At 47.8% G+C, this 20,429-nt stretch overlaps 8 protein-coding genes across 8 annotated transcripts; 3 read left to right on the top strand and 5 right to left on the bottom strand.

Annotated features, from left to right (window-relative positions):
* Positions 1 to 149: 149 nt before the first annotated feature.
* MGYG_05304 (threonine aldolase) lies at positions 150 to 1,385 on the bottom strand (the record flags this gene model as incomplete). The annotated part of the gene is made up of 3 exons (XM_003172669.1): positions 150 to 265; positions 326 to 1,279; positions 1,331 to 1,385. 3 exons carry the CDS (start codon positions 1,383 to 1,385, stop codon positions 150 to 152), a joined length of 1,125 nt encoding a protein of 374 aa, XP_003172717.1.
* A 348-nt stretch (positions 1,386 to 1,733) lies between these two features.
* On the bottom strand, positions 1,734 to 3,014 carry MGYG_05303 (hypothetical protein; the record flags this gene model as incomplete). The annotated part of the gene is made up of 1 exon (XM_003172668.1): positions 1,734 to 3,014. One exon carries the CDS (start codon positions 3,012 to 3,014, stop codon positions 1,734 to 1,736), a length of 1,281 nt encoding a protein of 426 aa, XP_003172716.1.
* A 322-nt stretch (positions 3,015 to 3,336) lies between these two features.
* Positions 3,337 to 5,544, bottom strand: MGYG_05302 (RNA exonuclease 1; the record flags this gene model as incomplete). The annotated part of the gene is made up of 1 exon (XM_003172667.1): positions 3,337 to 5,544. The coding sequence occupies one exon, from the start codon at positions 5,542 to 5,544 to the stop codon at positions 3,337 to 3,339; it is 2,208 nt and encodes a 735-aa protein (XP_003172715.1).
* A 2,679-nt stretch (positions 5,545 to 8,223) lies between these two features.
* Positions 8,224 to 11,012, top strand: MGYG_05301 (oligopeptide transporter 5; the record flags this gene model as incomplete). Its single annotated transcript, XM_003172666.1, has 7 exons — positions 8,224 to 8,526; positions 8,586 to 8,955; positions 9,017 to 9,106; positions 9,165 to 9,464; positions 9,524 to 9,750; positions 9,801 to 10,682; positions 10,740 to 11,012. The coding sequence occupies 7 exons, from the start codon at positions 8,224 to 8,226 to the stop codon at positions 11,010 to 11,012; spliced, it is 2,445 nt and encodes an 814-aa protein (XP_003172714.1).
* Positions 11,013 to 11,495: 483 nt separating this feature from the next.
* On the top strand, positions 11,496 to 12,395 carry MGYG_05300 (monothiol glutaredoxin-3; the record flags this gene model as incomplete). Its single annotated transcript, XM_003172665.1, has 2 exons — positions 11,496 to 12,266; positions 12,333 to 12,395. The coding sequence occupies 2 exons, from the start codon at positions 11,496 to 11,498 to the stop codon at positions 12,393 to 12,395; spliced, it is 834 nt and encodes a 277-aa protein (XP_003172713.1).
* Positions 12,396 to 12,684: 289 nt separating this feature from the next.
* On the bottom strand, positions 12,685 to 14,199 carry MGYG_05299 (gamma-butyrobetaine dioxygenase; the record flags this gene model as incomplete). Its single annotated transcript, XM_003172664.1, has 1 exon — positions 12,685 to 14,199. The coding sequence occupies one exon, from the start codon at positions 14,197 to 14,199 to the stop codon at positions 12,685 to 12,687; it is 1,515 nt and encodes a 504-aa protein (XP_003172712.1).
* Positions 14,200 to 14,534: 335 nt separating this feature from the next.
* Positions 14,535 to 15,677, top strand: MGYG_05298 (mitochondrial deoxynucleotide carrier; the record flags this gene model as incomplete). The annotated part of the gene is made up of 4 exons (XM_003172663.1): positions 14,535 to 14,567; positions 14,643 to 14,695; positions 14,757 to 14,910; positions 14,967 to 15,677. 4 exons carry the CDS (start codon positions 14,535 to 14,537, stop codon positions 15,675 to 15,677), a joined length of 951 nt encoding a protein of 316 aa, XP_003172711.1.
* Positions 15,678 to 16,219: 542 nt separating this feature from the next.
* On the bottom strand, positions 16,220 to 18,158 carry MGYG_05297 (tubulin alpha-2 chain; the record flags this gene model as incomplete). The annotated part of the gene is made up of 8 exons (XM_003172662.1): positions 16,220 to 16,414; positions 16,488 to 16,690; positions 16,751 to 17,254; positions 17,321 to 17,392; positions 17,447 to 17,534; positions 17,591 to 17,741; positions 17,911 to 17,969; positions 18,147 to 18,158. The coding sequence occupies 8 exons, from the start codon at positions 18,156 to 18,158 to the stop codon at positions 16,220 to 16,222; spliced, it is 1,284 nt and encodes a 427-aa protein (XP_003172710.1).
* Positions 18,159 to 20,429: the final 2,271 nt, after the last annotated feature.

The following is a 20,429-nucleotide window of genomic DNA, read 5'->3' as shown; positions in this document are numbered from 1 at the left end:
ATTTGACATAATATATAAGTCACAAGGAAATCCCATGTACTTATAACGATAATAATATACACTTAGGGCCACTGTGAATCCACTATTTTTCAAATGGCCAAACAAATAACTCGGCTGACTATTTAGGTGGAATTATACATGGGTACATCTCATGCCTGACCGCAATATTGTCCATTCTTCTCGCTCTTAGCGACTGGGGTGAAGGTACCACTGATTGCAGCATCCATAGCCTTGTCCAACTTCGTAATAGCCTCCTCGCTTATTTCTGTGTTACACGTTAATTACTTCCATGTCATTAAAAAACTGGGGTGGATATAATACTTACGGTAGTGCACCACCAGTCGACCGCCCAAAAATTTCAAACCATGTTGTCGACCGATTTCTATCCAGTCTTCATTCGACAAGTTGCACGCCTCAAGATCTAGCCACACCATGTTGGTCTCCACTGGATTTTTGAGCTTTCCGCACTTATCGGTCCATAGCTTTGCAATCTTTCTAGCCATCTCGTGGCTGACAAGCAGTTTTCCGCCTTTACCATTTGGGCCGCTGCCAAAAGTTTCGTTGAGGGCAACCTGTGCCGCGGCGGCGATGACTCCGGACTGCCTCGTCCCTCCGCCAATCGTCTTCCTGAACCAGCGAGCCTTTTGAATGAACTCCTTGGGTCCGGTGAGGACACTCCCTATCGGAGCACCAAGGCCCTTCGAGAAGCAAAGGCTGACACTATCTACTAGAGAAGTGAAGTCAGAGAGGCTCCCTGCCCCAGCAACAACAGCTTCCCATAGCCTGGCTCCATCAAGATGAACCTTCAGGCCGTTTTCGTGTGCCCATGCAGAAATACGTTTCATCTCATCAAGCGGCATTATCATGCCATCCAGAGTATTTTCAAGGCTGATCACCCGTGTTGGGCAGCCATGGATATCGTTACCCAGAACAGCATGGGGCTTGATATCTTCTAGAGTGAGGTATCTTCCGTTTTTGGGTATAATACCTTTGACATATGCTCCAGTCCAGGTCGACACACCACCTCCTTCATAGTTGATGATGTGACCGCGGTGGTCACACAGCACTGCGTACGGCGGCTGCGTCAGGTGAGTTCGGATGGCTACCTGGTTCCCCATGGTTCCAGACATTACCAGCAGGGCGCTCTCATGATTCGCCAACTCGGCAACTGACTTCTCCAGCGAGCAAGTCACGGCATCTTCCTGTAGCACATCGTCGCCCAGAGACGAGTTTGTAATAGCCTCCAGCATAGAAACGGTCGGCCTCGTCATGACATCGCCTATTTCAATTCAGCGTTAAGTCTTGATTTGAGAAAATTGGGCCAACCAACTGCGAAAGTCGAAGGCCGCCTCGCCTGGGGCCTGCCATGCGTTGACAGCCTGCATGGTTAGTAGGTCAGATATGTGACGGTTCTGCGGTCTCTGCACAACCAGCGAGATTCTAGCGTAATATGGACGATTTGATCGTGACTTGCACAATTGTCTGGCTGCTCTCAGTCCTCTGTTCATCCTTCACGCTGAGTTGGTACAGAAGATATCACTTTTAAATTCTCGTATTGTCATTGTCATTGTTACTCATCGACCGTTAGCAGAGCCGGCGGGAGCCAACCCCACCCGCCAAACAGCCGAGGGAAACACCAGAGCCGCTTTCTATCTGTCGGCGAACATCAACCCTTTTTCTTGCTCTGACATATATAGAACGCCTCTGCTCAATATTATAATCGGGTAACCAAGTTACAGCATATACGTCTCCTCTCGCTGCATTGCGGCTTGCACCAAAAGCTCCCGAGCGGCAATTTCGGCCTTTCGTCTCTTTTCCGCTTCTTCCTCCGCTTTTTTTGCATCCAGGGCATCTTTTGTATTTTCCGAGATCTTTATATTGCTGTTGGAAACGCCTGGTTTCCCAGCGCTAGGAGCCGGGCTGCTAGAAGTGACGGTTGCAATCTGCGGATGCTCACAGGCGGCGACCTTCGGCCGACCCCGCCGTCGCTTTATCAATTGACGGGCTGGACGGAAGCCAGGTTCTGAGGCAACAAGGGGTGATGTCCTCCTGTCTTCGGTGGTTTCATTACGCGCAACAGCAGCGCCTTCTCTGTCTTCGAGTTCGGTAGAGTCCTCCTCCTCATCTCCAGAACCAGTAGGTTTGTCCTTCCTTAAAGACACGCGACCTTCAGCCTTCTTAGAACGCACATTCTGCGAAACTAGCCGAGCCCTGGTGGAGCGAGTTTCATTCCTAGTAGCCTGCTCAAGTACTGATTCTTGTCTCACAGCCCGTTGACGTCTAGCCGGATTCTGGCGTGTCGTCGGCTTTTCAGCAGCTTGTTCGGATAATGTAGTCTCATGATTAACAGCAGGACGACCATCTTGAGATAAAATATCGCCATTGATCTGTCCATTTGAGGACTCAGGAATCTCCTCGATTTCAGCAATTGGGTCATCAAGACCCATGTCTTTGCTGAGATTTGGTGACGGATCCGCTTCCCCGTTTGTAGCATTTGTAGACGCTGGAATCATGCAGTTATTTTCATGAACATTGAGCTCACTAGGAAGGGCTATCAAGGACCTTTTCCCGTTTGAGTTGGGAGCATCACTGGGCACAAATCTCTCCCCATGTTCATTCAGATTCACAGCCTGTTGGCATGCAACTGGAGAGATCCTTTCGCTCCTTTCCCCGGCTCTTTCACGGTTACCCAATCTGTCTCTTAACACTCGGTTCTCCTGTTCCAATTGTTCAATTCTAGACGACTTTGACTGCACTTCCTTCATGGCAATGGCGAAAATCTCAAAATGGTCAACATGATTGCTTGACTTTGGGAGACCCGGGTTTCCTGTGCCCGCTGTAGGAAACCCGTTCAATTGTTCGCTGATCTGATGGATTGTGCGAGATAACTCATTTATAGCTGTGGATATAACCGCCATAGTTTTGTAAATGTTATCTTTCGATGAGCCTGATATCTCCTCACGCTCTCTCCCTCCTGAATGACCCAGCACAGGAGGCACCTGGACCTTAGCCATCCCGGTTTTCTCCCCAGCTTCAAGAATCTCTTTGTACGAAATAGGAGTTTCTATCCAAACTATTGATTCGAGATTTGTTTACGAAAAACTCTCCTCGTCAGCAAATCATTAGAATATTATCAAAAATATTTATATGCTTGTCGGTTGAGACTTCGATGCTCCAAAACGAAGACGCGACGCATCATGATTAATTACATAAGCACAACAGTGCGAACGATCTGCTTAAGAAGGGACAACTACGACATCTAGAGATGGAGGTATTCATGTGTATCCAGGTCATGTTGCTATACAAAATGTACAAGTATGGTACTCTAACAGGAGCCTACTTTACAGCCATAAGCCCACACCCTTCCCTTGCCGTTTGACAGGCGCGTTTCAGTGCCTGTTCTTCTGTATCCGTCCATTTCACAGTGAGTTCATCCCAAGGCTTTCTGTTTCGGAACTCCTCGTTGTAAGTTCTGCGCACAGCTTGGAGTCGAGTTACCTCTCGAGGGTCACCGGTGCCTGAATATATAATGAAAAGCGTGCATGGGGGTAAATCTTCCCATATCTCCTTTATATAAGAAACGGTTTTGGAGACAGCCCGCCCAAGCTCCTCCGGATTTGCCGGGCTGATAATATCCTGGTTCGATATATCGATTGACTGATTATCGTGGCCTGCACCAGGGATCCGGTTGCACCATCCCCGGGAGATCTCTAGATTGCGAAGTCGTGCCCAAGTAAAATCAACACCGCCTCCGGAAACTACTTCGCCAGTCGGATCTCCGCTGACAGCAATCTTAGTTGATTTAACTACTTCTTCGTCATTGGCACAGCCTAGAGAAATACTGGCCTGGGCACCAAAGCCACGTTCCGGGCTGCCCCAGTCGACCACTGCTCCTGTTCGTCCTCCCTGTGTGACAGGGCCGGAGGATTTTATGGGCCGTGAAGCCCTGGCAAGGCGTTGAAAGATACTCTCGGTGGAGGCTTCATTAGTGCCCCATGATTCGCCCTTTTCGCATTTCTGCTTCACAAGATCCAATACTGCCTTAGCATCTTCTACCGGATCATGGCCAGCCATTCCATTTTGGATTTCTCTTCCCAGGTACCTCTGGCATAACCATTTGAGACTTGGCTTCAAAGGTGGCCCTCGTGGATGTGGATATATAGAAGCAGTATCGACAATGAACGGGTGTGTTAGTTTTAGGGCATTGAGGTCGGAGTTGAGAGAATGTCCAATTAGTATCGAGCGAGGAGTCAAGATTTCAAGTAATTTCCGTTGTATGTCGGGTAAAGTCGTAGTGACTGGATCGAGGTTTTCTTTAGTAACACCAGAGAAACGGGTTAAATAATCTATTATGGGGGTTTCTGGTTTAACGAATTCATCTAAAATTCGTTCACCGTCCCATGACAAAAGGCTAATTCTGGTGAGCTCAGATTTACCACCTTCAGTGATGCACATTTCACAGTCAAGAGCAAAAATATCACGGCCAGCGGTTACACTGCCTCCTGCTATATCACGATCAGGCACAGCACCTTCGGCAAAATCATTAACGTGGGTATCCACCCATCCGTGTTCAGTAGATTGTCCATTAAGAGCGCGCAGTCGAGCATTTTTATCCCTTTCCTCAGCGGAACTGAAGAGTGCAGGGTGTAGAGGATATTCATGTTCAATTAAATTGTCCAAAGTGCTCAAAAAGGTAGTAATTGGGGTTCGCTGAGATGCCCAATTTGCTGGACCCTTAGTCTTTTTATTGTTATTGTGATTATTTTCCTTGGATTTAGGCAAGGAAGACCGCAAGATTGCCTGAAGGGGCGAGTGAACCTTGTTGTATTTTGAGTCCCCAGGGGATTTAATTGGCCAGACATGTGGAAACATGTCTGCAAGAGGCGACAAAACCTCTGGCAGCTTATCTTTATGGATGGCTCTGGGAGCAAATTGATGGGAAGCTTCCTCACTTATGGGGGATACCCCACGCTTCCAGCGTTCAAACTCGCTGGATTTCTGAGCATCATCCCCAGATTGGCAACTGTCACCGGCGGCAGCAGTTGCACCAAGGCTGGGGGTTTCTGTCCCCTTGGCTAACGGGATCGACCCGTCGAACATCCCCAGCTCCAGACCTGGGACCATAAGAACAACAACTTTTCTTACATGGCCTGAGTGCTTTACTGATATCCATTGCGGCGCAACTGCGTCTGCGAGACAGTAGAGTAACAGTCCCTGTAAATCTGAAATCTTGATGGACGACTGCCTACCACCCATTGCATACGTCAACGTCGGATATTTTGTTTTCTCGTTCCCTATTCGTTTTCGCTTCTTCGTCGACGTCTGGTCAGCCACCTGGCACCCCGTCTGGTTCTTTCCCTCCCCACCGGAAGTATCCCTGGGCAAGGCTGGTTCTTGAGGTCCGCTACCGTCGCGAGGAAGGGATAGCGTATCCGCTAGGCAAAGGTCTTTACCGTCATGATCGGTGGCAGCAGTTACATCTGAGCCGTCTGGCTGCGCGTCGCCTGATGAAGCACCATCGTCATGTTTCCGCTTTCTTCCCATCGCAAGGCGTCCTAATCGTTAATCTAGTCCAGTGTTAGGGGTAGCATGTGTGTACCGCAGCGTCTGAACTCCGGACATGGGCTCCCAGATACGTATCTCTCCGGCCGTGTCTGCTTGTCCGTTGCTTTTGCTTCCTCCAGGTCGCATCTCGAGCTTCCAGTAAGAGAAAAATTACTCCGTACGAGACGAGATGATGACTAAGAAAGTTACTAAGCCTGGATCACGTGTAAACCTTACGCCTCTTTTTCGTTTTTTTTTCCGTTTCTTTTTGCTTCAACCAAGATTAAACGAACATCCAAACGCTTGAGCGGGATAAGCAACACGGCACGGTTGGTGGACTCAAGATGAGGTGCTTAGCCCCCCTGGTCGATGGCGATTGCTGGAGGAGGGGGCCAGGTCAGCATGATGGATGCTCCTCGGACCAGGGGACGACGGTCGTTCCAGCATATCATTACGAATGATAACCACGCAAGCAGTTGGCCACCGAGCGAACTAACTAAACTACCCGGTGCAGCGATAGAATCTGTCTTTGCTCTTAGCGCATGATATCTGCGTCTGTTATCAGGAAGCAGAGCTGCATGTGAAATTAACCAAAGGATCCTTGAACAAAACCTTGCGCTAAAGATGTCTTAGCTTGCTTCTTTGCCCAAGTAAAAGGTTGGCTGCGAGGCCAGGGGTACAAAATGGCCGGTTCTGTGGTTCCCCGGCACACAAACGCAGGCAAATCCAGTCGTCCAGATGCGAAAATGTTAGGCTATTGGCCTAGATACCGAAGATCCCGCATGTACGGAGTACATAACTAGGGTCACCCCCAAAATGTTGACACTTCCAAAACCCCTCGTTGGTTGAACGCTATGCGCATTGACAGCGCATGTCACGCGAAGGTGGCTAGTAGTGCTGGGGTTACGGAATAATTGAACATATATCTAAGAGCCACACCTTTCATATAATTACCTAGTGCGCGGCGAATATTGGCCGGATTGACAAGGCCCTGTCCGTTCTCACAGGGTACGTCTGGGGGGTGCATGAATCTATGGGGGTAACTCCATGGTATCACCTCCTGTATGCGGCGAAAGGCATCAGACGTCGACTACCTCCAGGGATCATCGGTGTTGTGTCCGCTCTTGACATCTCCCTACTCCGTCCTGGAGGGCGAATGTATCCATCGTGACCTTCGGTGACTACATTCAACTGGGTATAGCTAACATCTTTCGCGAATTGTACAACATTTAGATACAAATTGATATGCCGGGTATGTATCCCAGTTTTTCCATTCTCCATTCCACCCACCAATTGGTCCAATGGACTATTGGCGTTGGGATATCGAGCCAGCCTGTGGGAACCCCCGAGCGTTGGACCGGCTTGCTGCATTTGAAGTGGCGCAAAATCCCGATGCCCTAGATCAATCTCATCCATATGAGATATCGCGTTGTGAAACCTTCTACTAACTCACATGGATTGTTACTTTATGGCTGTCAATAGCATTTTCGCTAAAGCTGCTCGCCCATTAAGGAATCTTCCATGGTTTCGGCAAAAGACAACAGCGATACTCCTGACCAGATGCTGAAACGATGGCAAACATTCACCAGTTGGATAACGCTAAAGAGAACAGAGAATCCTTTTGTTAAATACAGGTATTACATCGACCAAAAAGACCACCCAACTTATGTATGTACAACTCTTATACTCATTACTAACAAAAAAGCAGGGTTTCTAGAAAGCTTCGGCATCTGACGCTAGCCCTGGTTTTCGCCTTGCCTGTACAAGAGCCTGAGGCGACCAGGGGTTGTTGCTGTCTCCTCCTTATTCGGCCGTTTAAGTTGTCGGGTGACCGCACCAAAGGTCCAAAGTGCATCCTTGCGGATCTGGGGAAATAACCTTCAGGGATTAATCTCCTGGTCCCCATTGTGTTGCCTCAGGCCTTATTAGAGGACACAGAGCTCAGACATAGCGCAGCACCAAATTTCACTGCCCATGTGTAACCGACATAGCAAGTGACAACAGCTTACTTCGTTTATCTGATCTGAGGGCTACAGAAAACTCGCTGCTGGGCCATGGTGCATACCTGTGTACACGCCTGCAAGCTCTGGGTTATCGATACTGGGTGATCGGGGATGACCAAATATCTGCGCAATATTTGATTACGGGGAAGTGAATTCTTCCTGATTAGCTACCTCTACCCGCCTCTCTTATCATACTTTGTGGGACAAAAAACGCATACATGCTTTTTCTTAAGATATCCTCCGCGGACCAACACCCCCTGTTATGGACTGAAGAGCACATTTAGGAGACTACGAGACTGGGGGTTCAGACACGAGAACGGACATGATGGCCAGCAGGGTTTCTTCAAATTTGATCCTCTTTGGAACCAATATCCCAGGATCTATGACCCCGCCTTTAATACTACACTGCCCTTATTTGTGTTGGTTAGGTCTCTCCTAGAGCCATAGATAACATCCAAAGCAGGATCAGGGTAATATCAAAGTGCAATGGTTAATACCAGAATGACCCTGGTAGTAGGAAGAACGGCTTTCCTTTTCTACCCGGGTATATGATAGTCAAGTATCCTCCCCTGGATTGAACGGAGCGCTCAGCATCTTTGTCTTCAACCCTTTTGCAATAGTCTTGCTACACCCCCTTCCTTGTGGACACTTAGGGTGAACAATTTGTTTCCCAAGGATGCCTTTAAACATTCCCTTCCTTAGGGGGAAAGCCTCTACCCCAGACGATACTATTGGCGAACCCATTGAGCAAGCGATAACCACATCCTCTGGGGAGAAAGAGACTGCAAAGACCACGGCAACTGAAATTTCTGATGTTGAAGCAAACAAGAGGTTGGATCTGTACCGTCGCACCCACAAATGGGACCCTAACCTCGGGGACGATACTCTTGATGAGATTGCGACAGCCGCCGCATTGAACGACTCCAATGCACAGAGCAAAGTCATCGACAGGGTTATTGATAACTCACCTTATCCAGAGGTATGCCATTATCATGCCAGCTCCCATAATCCTTTACTTTAAACTAACATTGCTCAAAGGTTAGAGCTGCAGTGCGAAACTATGACGAAGACCTCCCTGCGAGTACAGTTCGTGCGTGGGTTATCGGGATGTTTTTGACAACTATCGGTTCTGGTCTCAACAGTTTGTTTTCCCTTCGTGCTCCTGCAATTATCATCACATCGGTTGTCGCTCTCCTGGTTTCGTACCCTATCGGTGTTGCTTGGGCGAAGATCATACCGGCAAGGACTTTCAACACCTTTGGGATGAAATGGACGACTAACCCAGGTCCATTCAACGTCAAGGAACATGTCTTGATTGTTGTCATGGCCAATGCATCATTTGGTAATGGTGTCGCATATTTCACTGATACTATCCAGGCACTGAAGGCCTTCTACCATACTGACTACGGTTAGTACTTTTATCCTCTTGTAAAAGTGGTATCAAGAACTAACATGTGGCATTTCGCTAGGCTGGGGATTCTATGTATGCCTCGCTCTTAGCACTCAGATCGTTGGTTTCGGAATAGCTGGTATTGTTCGCAAGGTCTTAGTTGAGCCAGGTATGTGATTTTTACCTTCTATACTCTCACGGTTGAACCTAGCATTGACCCTTTCCAGCTTCTATGATCTGGCCACAGGACTTAGTGAGCGCTACGTTCATTTATACCCTACACGACAAATCAGCAACCAATCCCGCCGAAACCAATGGTTGGAAGATTGGTCGTTATCGTTATTTCCTTTACGTTTTTCTTGGCTCTTTCTTCTGGTACTGGTTCCCGGGGGTCATCGCGCCATGCTTGAGTGTTTTCGCTATTGTTACATTTATAAAACCGAAGAACGTTATTCTCAACCAGTTATTTGGCGGCTGGACCGGCCTTTCGCTTATCCCTATTACCTTCGACTGGACTCAGGTAACCGGTACGTGTTCACACCGGCCTTCAATTTTCGATTGAATGTCAATTAATTTACTCCCGCAGGTTATATCCAAAGTCCTCTAATTGCCCCTTGGCATGCGATCGGAAACACTCTTATTGGAACAATTGGCTTGTTCATATTTGTTACTTGTGGACTACACTACTCAAACCACTGGTATGCTCAATACCTCCCTATCAGTGATTCAACCACCTACGACAACATGGCAAAACCATATAATGTCTCCAAAATATTGACTCCTGAGTTCACTCTCGACGAGGAGAAATACAAGGTTAGACTATCCTGCCTCTATCTAAGATGTCTGATCTAACTCAAGACTAGGCATATTCCCCCCTTTTCCTGTCTACAACTTTCGCCTTGACTTATGGATTATCATTCGCCTCCATTGCGGCTGTTGTCACGCACACTGCCCTGTTTCACGGAAAGCATATATGGACAGTTATCAGGGACAGCCGTGGCGATCTTGATGATGTTCACACCCGTATGATGAGGAAATATAAGAATGCCCCATGGTGGTGGTACATCACCCTACTTGCAGTTTGCGTTGCTCTTTGCCTTGTTACCTCTCTTGCATGGCCTACCCACCTCACCTGGTGGGCATTACTGCTTGCTCTTTTCATCTCGCTAGTCATGACTATCCCCATCGGCGTGGTTCAAGCGACAACAAATATCCAGCTGGGGTTGAACGTTTTCACTGAATACATCATCGGCTACATGCTTCCCGGGAGGCCACTTGCAATGATGTTGTTCAAGACTTATGGCTACATCACCATGGTTCAAGCCCTTTCTTTCGTCCAGGATCTAAAGCTCGGTCATTACATGAAAGTTCCCCCGCGATCACTGTTCTGGGGACAGCTTGTTGCTACAATGTGGTCGTGTATGGTTCAACTCTGCGTCCAGATCTGGGCCTTGGATAACATTGCCGATATCTGTCAGCCACATCAATCCAACCGATTCACCTGCCCCCAAGGACGAGTCTTCTTTGGTGCATCGGTGATCTGGGGTGTCATCGGCCCTGCACGTATGTTCTCTGGCACTGCACTCTACTCTAGCCTACAGTATTTCTGGATCGTTGGCGCACTCTGCCCTTTCCTCTTCTATGCGCTGGCCCGCATCTTCCCTCGTTCAAACGCACGATTTTTGAGCGCACCCGTTATCTTCGGCAGTGTATTATACATTCCTCCCGCCACTCCATTGAACTATGTAAGTTTCCGCTTCCGTTTTGTCAATGTTCGTGTCCATGCTGATGATATCAACTAGTTTGCATGGTGTATGGTCGGTTTTGTTTTCCAGAAGTTTATCCGCAATAGGTTCAGAGGCTGGTGGATGCGTTTCAACTATATCACATCGGCGTCTTTAGATGCCGGCCTGGCCATCTCGACCATCGTTGTCATCGCCGCTATCAACTTGACTGGCTCCAAATTCCCATCATGGTGGGGCAATACCGGCTCCATGGAGACGTTGGATAACTTGGGCGAAGCTATCCGACAGCCTCTGGCAGAAGGGCAGACCTTTGGTCCTCCAACATGGTAGACAGTCGTTTCTGGTCACCCAGGCACCTCCAATATGAATTACTGCCTTGAAATGCTTTCCCCTTCGCTGTCTCAATATTTACGAGCACTCTCCCCTTTGCTTCCTTTCATCCACCTCGTCCATGCTTTTCTTCCTTATCGAATTTGAACAGCGCAAGTTGTATCTATGAGCAGATGGAATTTGATCTGATAACCTCGGTTAAAATATTATCCGGTTAACTTCCACCAAAAAAAATCAGATAACGCAATCCTGGAAACCATAAAATAAACCTCCATAAGTGTTAAATTATTTCAAAGCCGAGCAAGGCAACAGATATCAGTTCTGACTCTTTTTTTTTTTTTTTCTAAGCGACAAAAGTTGTCCGGAAGAGCTGAGCTGAATACCATAAACGGTTACCTGTTTACAACTAAAGCTACCGAACGGCCTGCCTTGCCACTCCCATCCCACCTCGTAGGTTACCAGCACGCGGGGCGAAACACCGTCATGTCGGACCTTCACGAAATCACTTCAGAGGAGAGCTTTGGAGCTCACATAGCCTCTCTGCAGCCATCAGCGCTCCTTGTACTCTTCTTCCATACCCCATGGGCCGCTCCTTGCACTCAGATGCGTACCGTTCTTCAAACACTGGCCTCCCTATACACACCCACCACCCCGCCATCCATCTCCTTCGTCAGTATCGACGCAGAAGCACTTCCCGAAATATCAGAGCAGTACGAAGTAACGGCCGTTCCGTTTGTGGTGCTAAGCCGGAATAATTCTATTATTGAAAGCATCTCTGGTTCGAATCCGATTAAAGTCCGTGAAGCAGTTGAGAAACATTACCAGTCACCTTCGGGTGCCGGTACGACAGACAAACAATCCATCCCTCCAGCACTTGATGCCGTTCCGAGAACAATAGACGAGACACAGCAGAACGATCAGGGTCCGCAGGCTCCGCCGTCTGCAGGCCAAGGGACAAACGGAGTTAGTGGTCGTGATGTCCCTGAGTCTCCTTCGAGGGAGGAACTGTTTGCTAGAATTGGGGAGCTTGTCAAAGCCGCTCCGGTGATGTTATTTATGAAGGGTACCCCAAGTGCACCACAATGTGGATTTAGCCGGCAACTCGTTGCTATTCTACGGGAGAATAGTGTCAAATATGGCTTTTTCAATATTCTTGCCGATGACGACGTAAGGCAAGGTCTCAAGGAGTTTGCGGACTGGCCTACATTCCCACAGCTATGGGTAAGGGGCGAGCTTGTTGGTGGCCTGGACATTGTAAGACCCCCTTATTCTCTAAACATCAATAGAATTTTTCACTTACCAATCGCGCTCTTTCTACAGGTCAAGGAAGAAATAGAAGCAAACCCTGATTTCCTTTGTGATTATTCGGTTCCAAAGGCATGATCTGCAGTACCTACTTAGATATCCCCAGTTTTTCTGAACACATGTGACAAATATTCTCCATCCATTTCACGAGGTTAATTGTATGCGCGTCATAAAGTGTACTCAGAATTCGTATTCACTACCCTCAGATAATGGTAAAATCTTAAATAAGCTTGGATAAAAGCGTTGGCTGATTTTTCTCTATCTCACCCGTAACAGCCAATATATAAGATATTTCCATAAATATACAGATCATACACTTCCTTCACAGGAAGATGGAGTAACTCCCAATCACTTAAGGTATATGTTATTAGTATATCCCCAAGGTACGGAACTTAGAAACAGCTACATCACTATCTATATAACAGCCACGTAGCCATCGGTCCCCGCCAGTTGTGGCATTTGCGTTACCAAAGGCACGTCTAGCATGGACAACCCGTCGATTCTGGAATATAACGCATTCGCCCGGTTTCATCTTGAGTTCAAAGATGTTCTTCTTATTCTCTAGCAAATACTTGAATTGCTTCAGTGACTTGCCAATACGGGTATATGTATCTCTAGGAACGTTGTTGGTATTCCAAAATGGTGCTTGGAATGGAGGTGAATAGTTAATATCTACGATTCTGCCTTCATCTTTATCGGATATATTGATAATCTTCCGCGTGGCCGTGTACATCTGGTTGTCATTGTCGTATCCAAAAGTCATCGAGGATTCGGTAAGAAAATCGAAGTGAGGTTTGCTTGTTTTTCGAAGAACATTTGCCGCATAGAAGCTATCCGCAAAGAGAGACTCACCGCCCGGTAGCTCATTTTTTATGCAGTGGAGGAACTGGAGGCCGGGCGGCTGGATAAGATATAGTAAATCCATGTGGAATCCAAGGTCAACATTTGTGTACGCAACGTTCTTTGGGTTTGGAATATTTCGAACATCCCAAGTTGAGCCGTAGAATGTGTTTTTAATAGGCCCAATATGAGTAGCAATTCTAGAAACACTTTCCGTGTCCTCCGGTACGCCCCTTAAGAACAGTAAACCATATCGGTTTAGCTGCATCATCGCTAATTTAAATGCATCAGCATTGTTCATGTAATCATCGTAGGAGATCCAATGACTGGTTTTCTCGAATGCGGACTTGTCCCAGTAGTAGGCAGGGTCTGCAGGCTTGGAACCCACTTGCACCGACGTCAACTTTTGGAGGTAGCTCGTAGAAAAAGTGGACGTATGGCCCTCAAATCCTTTAATGTCCCTTGCCCACTCGATTGTGACTGAGTCTTCACCCGCAGTTACACTTTTGGCGGTAATCTTCTCTGGTATCTGGGCAGTTTCAAAAGTACGCTGCTTTGTGGATGGGTGAACACAGCGAACACAAGTACATGAATCCCGGAGATGCAACGGCTCAAAATATACTCTCTTTCCATTAACATCGATTGGAATATGGGAGTGCATTTGGCGCCAGGGGCCTATAAAACGCGGAGAAATGCCTTCTGCTTTTCTCCTGGACTTTTCCTTGGGTATGGCTTCAACGAAGCGAATGAGGCGCTTGTTGGATGGCGTCCGGCCCTCCTTATCAGGGGTCACCTCGGAAACTGCACTAGCATCTTGAGAAACCATCTTAGAGCCATTACCGGCTGATGTCGGCTTTGCGCCTTTATGCGTTGATGCATTGGATGCAGGTTTTTCGGCTTCAACAGCTTCCGATGTTGTCGAGTATTGTGATATAACCAGCGCTGGACGGGCGTATGATTCTAAAACAGCATGTCGCTGGCAAAATGCAGCTATATTAGGCCTGCAGGCAAGTCGCAATACCCTGGAGCCGGCCACAAACATGGTCACTCAGTGTCGTTGTTGTGTATTTCTATGGATTGTTGTGGTTGTGCCGAAGTCACAAAACGTTCCTCTTTTAGAAACGGAGAAAAAGGAAAGCCTCGGCTTTAAAAAACTGCCTTACATAAGCGAAATCGATGTAAATACTAGGTAGTTCTAGCTCAACAAAAAGTTCTGAGCGGACTTTCGTCTCTACCAGGTTGTCCGGGGCATTTCACACTCGTTTCTGCCTGTTGTGTATACCAATCTGATGTGAATATTGGGACTGCAAGTCAGCTGGATCTCGAATTCAGCTTTTTCTCCTAAGTTGGATCCCTTCTCTTGATGCTGTCTGGTGAATGTCTGCGGGTGGTGAGCATTTAAAGGATGAGGTAGGCTATGGGCTGCATTTTTTTTTCATCTAAAACGCGTCAAGCATTCATGGGACTAATTGGGCTCTGTAATAGGGAAATCGAACTCAAGTTGTGGCCGCCGGAGCCATAGCCGGGCTTGTTTCGAGGTTTTTCCACCCGCGATGCCATTAATTTAAAGGAGAGCCAAACTAATGGATACCATTCTAGATTCTGCATCGCACCTCTGGACGTTGTGAAGATACGGCTACAGCTGCAGATCCACTCTCTATCTGATCCCCTATCACATCGCGATGTCAAGGGGCCGATATACAAGGGGACCGTCTCGACTCTCTTCGCCATAGCACGGCAAGAAGGCATAACTGTATGTCTCAGCCAGTTTTACTTTTGCGCTTGGAGTATACTAATAGCTATACAAAGGGTCTCTGGAAAGGGAACATCCCGGCCGAAATCCTCTATATCTGTTATGGTGGAATCCAGTTCACTGCCTACCGCAGCGTCACACAGTTACTGCACCTCCTACCTCCTCAGCATCGAATCCCGGGCCCAGTCGAAACATTCATAAGCGGCGCGACGGCAGGCGGCATAGCAACGGCATCAACATACCCATTCGATCTGCTACGAACGCGCTTTGCAGCTCAAGGGAACAACAAAGTATACCGTTCCCTTGTATCTTCCGTGCGTGATATATACTGTTATGAAGGGGCTGGTGGATTCTTCCGTGGTGTTACTGCGGCAGTTGCTCAAGTGGTACCGTACATGGGGCTGTTTTTCGTCGCCTACGAAGCGCTGCGAAAGCCGTTAAGCACCGTTGATTTACCGTTTGGGTCAGGAGATGCTACGGCCGGTATGATTGCGAGCGTTCTGGCGAAGACGGGCGTGTTTCCGTTGGATCTTGTCAGGAAGCGGCTGCAAGTTCAAGGGCCGACGAGGTCAAAATATGTGCATGTGAATATACCTGAGTATCATGGCGTGGTGAGCACCATCCGGACTATTGTGGCAACTCAGGGCGTTAGGGGGTTGTATAGGGGGTTGACGGTGAGTTTGATCAAGGCTGCGCCTGCGAGTGCGGTGACAATGTGGACGTATGAGAGAGCAATGGCGGTGTTGAAGGAACTGGATTCCAAATAGGTGTTCTACTGTACCAATAGTTTTTCCTTTTGTTCGTTGCCCCAAGAAGGCTTGGGTGCTGGCGTTTTTGGGTGGCATGCATAGAAACACGGGTTAAGTGCTTGGGTTTCTGCATGCCAAAGATTACCAGTTGCAAATATCATAGTAAACATACATGCTCAAATACTTATTTTGGGACCGAAGAAAGATGGTCGAAAAGGTTGTATAGATGAAGTATATTTATTAGTTGACGGTTCCTTTCAGTGTGTTCGAGGTAGAACACTTGATGGCATACTCTGCATACTAAAAGAAGGAATGCGTGACAGTCAAAATGCCCGCATAGGTGTGATCTGCGTGCTGAGAGCTAAAAGGTGCAAAAGGTATAGTGGTAATTGACAAAATTAAAATCAAGGATATGGGGATATTGACGCAGCATAAAAGCAAGTAGTAGTAGGGTGGGATATCAATTCTCCATTCTCCTAATTATTTTGGTTTTTTAAAAAGTCAAAAGGGTCCGGGAAGAAAGAGAGGAAAAGGTTGAGGGAGAGACTGAAAAGGAGTATCTAGTACTCAACACCCTCATCACCCTCAGTATCCAAGCTGTCGCTGGCAACTTCCTCGTAATCCTTCTCCAAAGCAGCGAGATCCTCACGGGCCTCAGAGAATTCACCTTCCTCCATACCTTCACCAACGTACCAGTGGACGAAAGCACGCTTGGAGTACATGAGGTCGAACTTGTGGTCGAGACGGTTCCAGGCCTCGGCAATGGCGGTGGTGTTGGAAAGCATGCTGAGGGAGCGGTCGACGGGGGCGAGCTCGCCAACCAGGGACACGCATTGGCTTCTGGTAGTTGATTCCGAGCTTGAATCCAGTTGGGCACCATTCAACGAGGTTGAAGGAGGCCTTGGACTTGAGAGCAGCAACGGCAGCAGTGCAGTCGCGTGGAACGACATCACCACGGTACAGGAGGGCAACGGCCATGTACTTTCCGTTGCGTGGGTCACAGACAACCATCTGGTTGTTTGGCTCAAAGCCTGTATTTACGTGTCAGCGTTGTTGAGAAATGAGTGGACAAATAGAAGAAATAGACATACATTGCAAGGTAAGGTCATGGACCTTGAAAGACTCGTGGGCACTTCGGTTGCTGGAGACAACAGGAGCGTAGCTGATCAACGGGTAGTGGATACGTGGGTATGGGACCAAGTTGGTCTGGAATTCGTTGAGATCGACATTGAGAGCACCATCGAATCGCAGAGAGGAGGTGATAGAGCTGACAACCTGAGCGATCAAACGGTTAAGGTGCTCGTATCCTGGACGGGGGATGTCGAGGTTACGGTGGCAGATGTCGTAGACGGCCTCGTTGTCGACCAAGAAAGTACAGTCAGAGTTCTCAATAGTGCTGTGGGTGGAGAGAACGGCGTTGTATGGCTCAACAACGGCGGTAGAGACACGTGGAGCTGGGTAGACAGCGAATTCCAGCTTGGACTTCTTGCCGTAGTCGGTGGAGAGACGCTCAAGGAGGAGAGCACCGAAACCAGAACCAGTACCACCACCGAAAGAGTGGAAGATCAAGAAGCCCTGGAGAGCAGAGCAGTTGTCTACAAGTGTTGTAATGCACTGTTTAGCACGGACCAATCACATGCGAGGGAGGGGCTAAATCTCACCAGCAACACGACGAATGCGGTCAATGACATTGTCGACGAGCTCCTTTCCGATGGTGTAGTGACCACGGGCGTCTAATTCCAGTTAGCAGTCAGTTCAGCTGAGGGATTGGCGTGTTCGTTACGTACAGTTGTTAGCAGCATCCTCCTTTCCGCTGATCAACAGCTCAGGGTGGAAGAGCTGGCGGTAAGGACCAGTTCGGATCTCATCAATTGGCTGTAAATCCGGTCAGTCAAGAATCCAATGGCATAGTGCCAACGCCAAGTACGTACAGATGGGTCAAGGTCGACGAAGATGGAGCGAGGGACATATTTGTTGTCTCTAGTCTCGGTAAAGAAGGTCTCGAAGGAGCCTGGCTCGCCAATATCAGTGGCCTCGGGGTCGAGACGGCCATCTGCCTTCAAACCGTGCTCGAGGAGGTACCTGCACGCGTCTCTCGTCAGCCTCATTCATCCTGTCTATGCTATGCTGCCTCTCTATCATCCTCTGCTCTCTCTCTCTCTCTCTCTGTTGAGTCGAGTTGAAGTCGTTTCTTCTTTTTTTTCTGCCCAATTTCCTAATCGGGAGGGGGGATGAAAGGCGGTGAACCTACAATTCCCAAGCGCTGTTACCGAGCTGGGTGCCAGCCTGGCCGATGTGAATATGGCAGACCTAATTGACGAGACAGCAGACAGTTAGCATGAAGCTGAAGCAGGCAGAGAGACGTCTGGTGGCAGTCTCGTAACGGGAGGGCTGTGGACTCGGCTTGGGCAGCCAGAAGTTGGTCTGTGTTTGGGAGCTTGGGGGGGTCAGGGGTTGCTGTCAACAACAAACGAGCAGTCCACATACCTCGCCTCTCATGGTGACTGTAGGATGGTGATGATGACTGGGTAGGGAAAAGAGAAAGGGAGAAGAGGGAGAGAGATTGTGTGTGTGTGTGTTGACAAAAAAGTCTTGTTGTGAAGACGGAGATGTTGAAGAAGAGGAAGAAAAGAGAAAGTCGAGCGCTTTCTTCTTCCCCCCTGCGACTTTCGCTCGTTCGACGGATCGACGTGTGCGCGCTAGTTCCCAATCCGGTTTGGACGCTTTTTCTCCCCAGTAAACAAGCTGACTAAGGCCTCCCCTTGACTCTCTCTTTGCTCTCCTTTTATTCTCCTTTTGCTGTCCTTTGGCCGTCCTGCTACTACTCTTCTACGCTTCTACTCTTCTGTCGAGGTGCTGGAGGTACTACAAGTCGAGTGCTCGTGCATGGGCTGCTGCATCAACAACGGCCTTGTTCTGTTTGGTAGACGGACGCGGGTGCTCTCCATCCATGGCTCGCGTGTCACGTGGTTCCGTTTATCTTGGGCAAAATATAGGTTGAGCCCCTTTTTTTTCAGGGGAAGACGTTGAGGAGGCAGCTCCAGTACGGAATACCTACCTGTCTTGACAGTGCATCTCTTGAGCAGAGCACCGAGAAGAGGAACAGTTTAGCAATAGATAAGATAGTGTCCGGTAGACAGGTCAGACGGCGGGATTATTATCTTGACAAGCGTGCACAGTCCTGTTCCTAGCGATGAAAACACCAAGGTTTCGAGTCACCCCGAGTCTCAACGCTCGCGCTTAGTCCATCTTCCATATACTTTGCACACATTAGTCGAGCCCATCTTGTCGTAGAACTACTTTTACTGTAGCAGTTCGCATAGAGATACCAAGGTTTGCACACCGACAATTTATGCATGATACACACATGAAGCTACCTCTACCGAGAAAACCAGCAGTCGCTGGGCAAAACGGTCCGAGGAACAGAACTTTGATTATGTAAGTGTTATAGAAAAATTTTCAAGAGATAAAGAACCACCGCCGGGAGTTTCGGTTTTGGCGTCGTATAATTGGCCAATGAAATGGAAATATCACATGACTATAGTATTTTGTGGCTCAGTGATGATTAATACTCTAACTTAACTTTTTTGGTCCACGATCTTGGCAGGAGGATATTTATACTGACTCGCAGCAGAGACAACATTAGAGTGAACACTACGAGACTATGCTTTCTAACGTCGTGAAGGGGAATTCTGCCTCTAGAGCCTCTATCTTCTACACGGGTAACTGAGTATAGGAGGACTATCATTATGTTTAGAGTTTCTACGGGGTTCCAAGTATATTCATATCCTTACACAGTCACACTTCACTGCCAGAACTATAGCATAGATATAAATATAGAATCCCTATCATAGCTTCTCCCCTACCTGATTTACCACGGGAATTTTTTTTTTCGATGCCATCAGCTTGCCATCTGACACTGAATTACAATCATACTACTGAAATCTTATCACGAAGTCACATATTGCCACTGGTGTAAAAATAGTCTCTGTTGGACTTTCACAAACAGCAAACATTTAACGGCATGAAGTTATGATAACTGTTGGGTTATTATCCAACGTTTTCCACCTACGCGAAAATTTACCTACAAAGTCTTTGTAGACGGCATTATAGAGAGCTTAGAAATCAGTAGTTCCGAGATATCCGAGCTTCTACCTCCGTGACTAATTCTTCAAGTATCCTGCGTCTTTCTCTCCACTCGGAGTACGAAATGATAGCCAGAGCGCTTCATGAAGATTATAGAGCCTCATTATATGTTGTAGGAATGCTATACATACAGGGGAGTGCACTATTTTTCCTCAAAAACCCTGTTCGTTCCGGCTTACTTGATTTACTACACCATCCTCAAAGCTACTATGTATACTAGAGAAGTATAGCTTACCATGTACATACTGCATCTAAAAGCCGCTATCTGCATCAACACCTTGAAGTATATATAAGCTCATTTCATGCATGACAAGTACAACAAGGACGGCCTTACTGGGGAAAAGGCGCTTGAATATATGATTGAATAACTCGTTCGCTGTCAAAGATGAGGCTCTGTTTACCCTTTTCGTCTGCACTCAACTTAAGCGCCACCCGAGACTTAGCCGCCATCAGCAGGCCAACCTTAATACTTTAAAAGAAAGACATCTTTTTATCCCAAGAGAAAGCGAAGGAAGATGATAAAGAGAATGAAGGCTACTTATGAAGCTGCAGACCTGATGAGGATGATGGAGTTCGGGCAGTGTAAGGTAGCATTCGAAGAAAGTTAACGGTCAGTCCCACCGG

The sequence above is a fragment of the Nannizzia gypsea genome, genomic scaffold (genome assembly GCF_000150975.2).
Source record: "Nannizzia gypsea CBS 118893 supercont1.4 genomic scaffold, whole genome shotgun sequence".
Taxonomy (NCBI): Eukaryota; Fungi; Ascomycota; class Eurotiomycetes; order Onygenales; family Arthrodermataceae; genus Nannizzia; species Nannizzia gypsea.
Note: the sequence above shows the minus strand (reverse complement) of the source record. Positions and strands in the feature narration are given on the sequence as shown.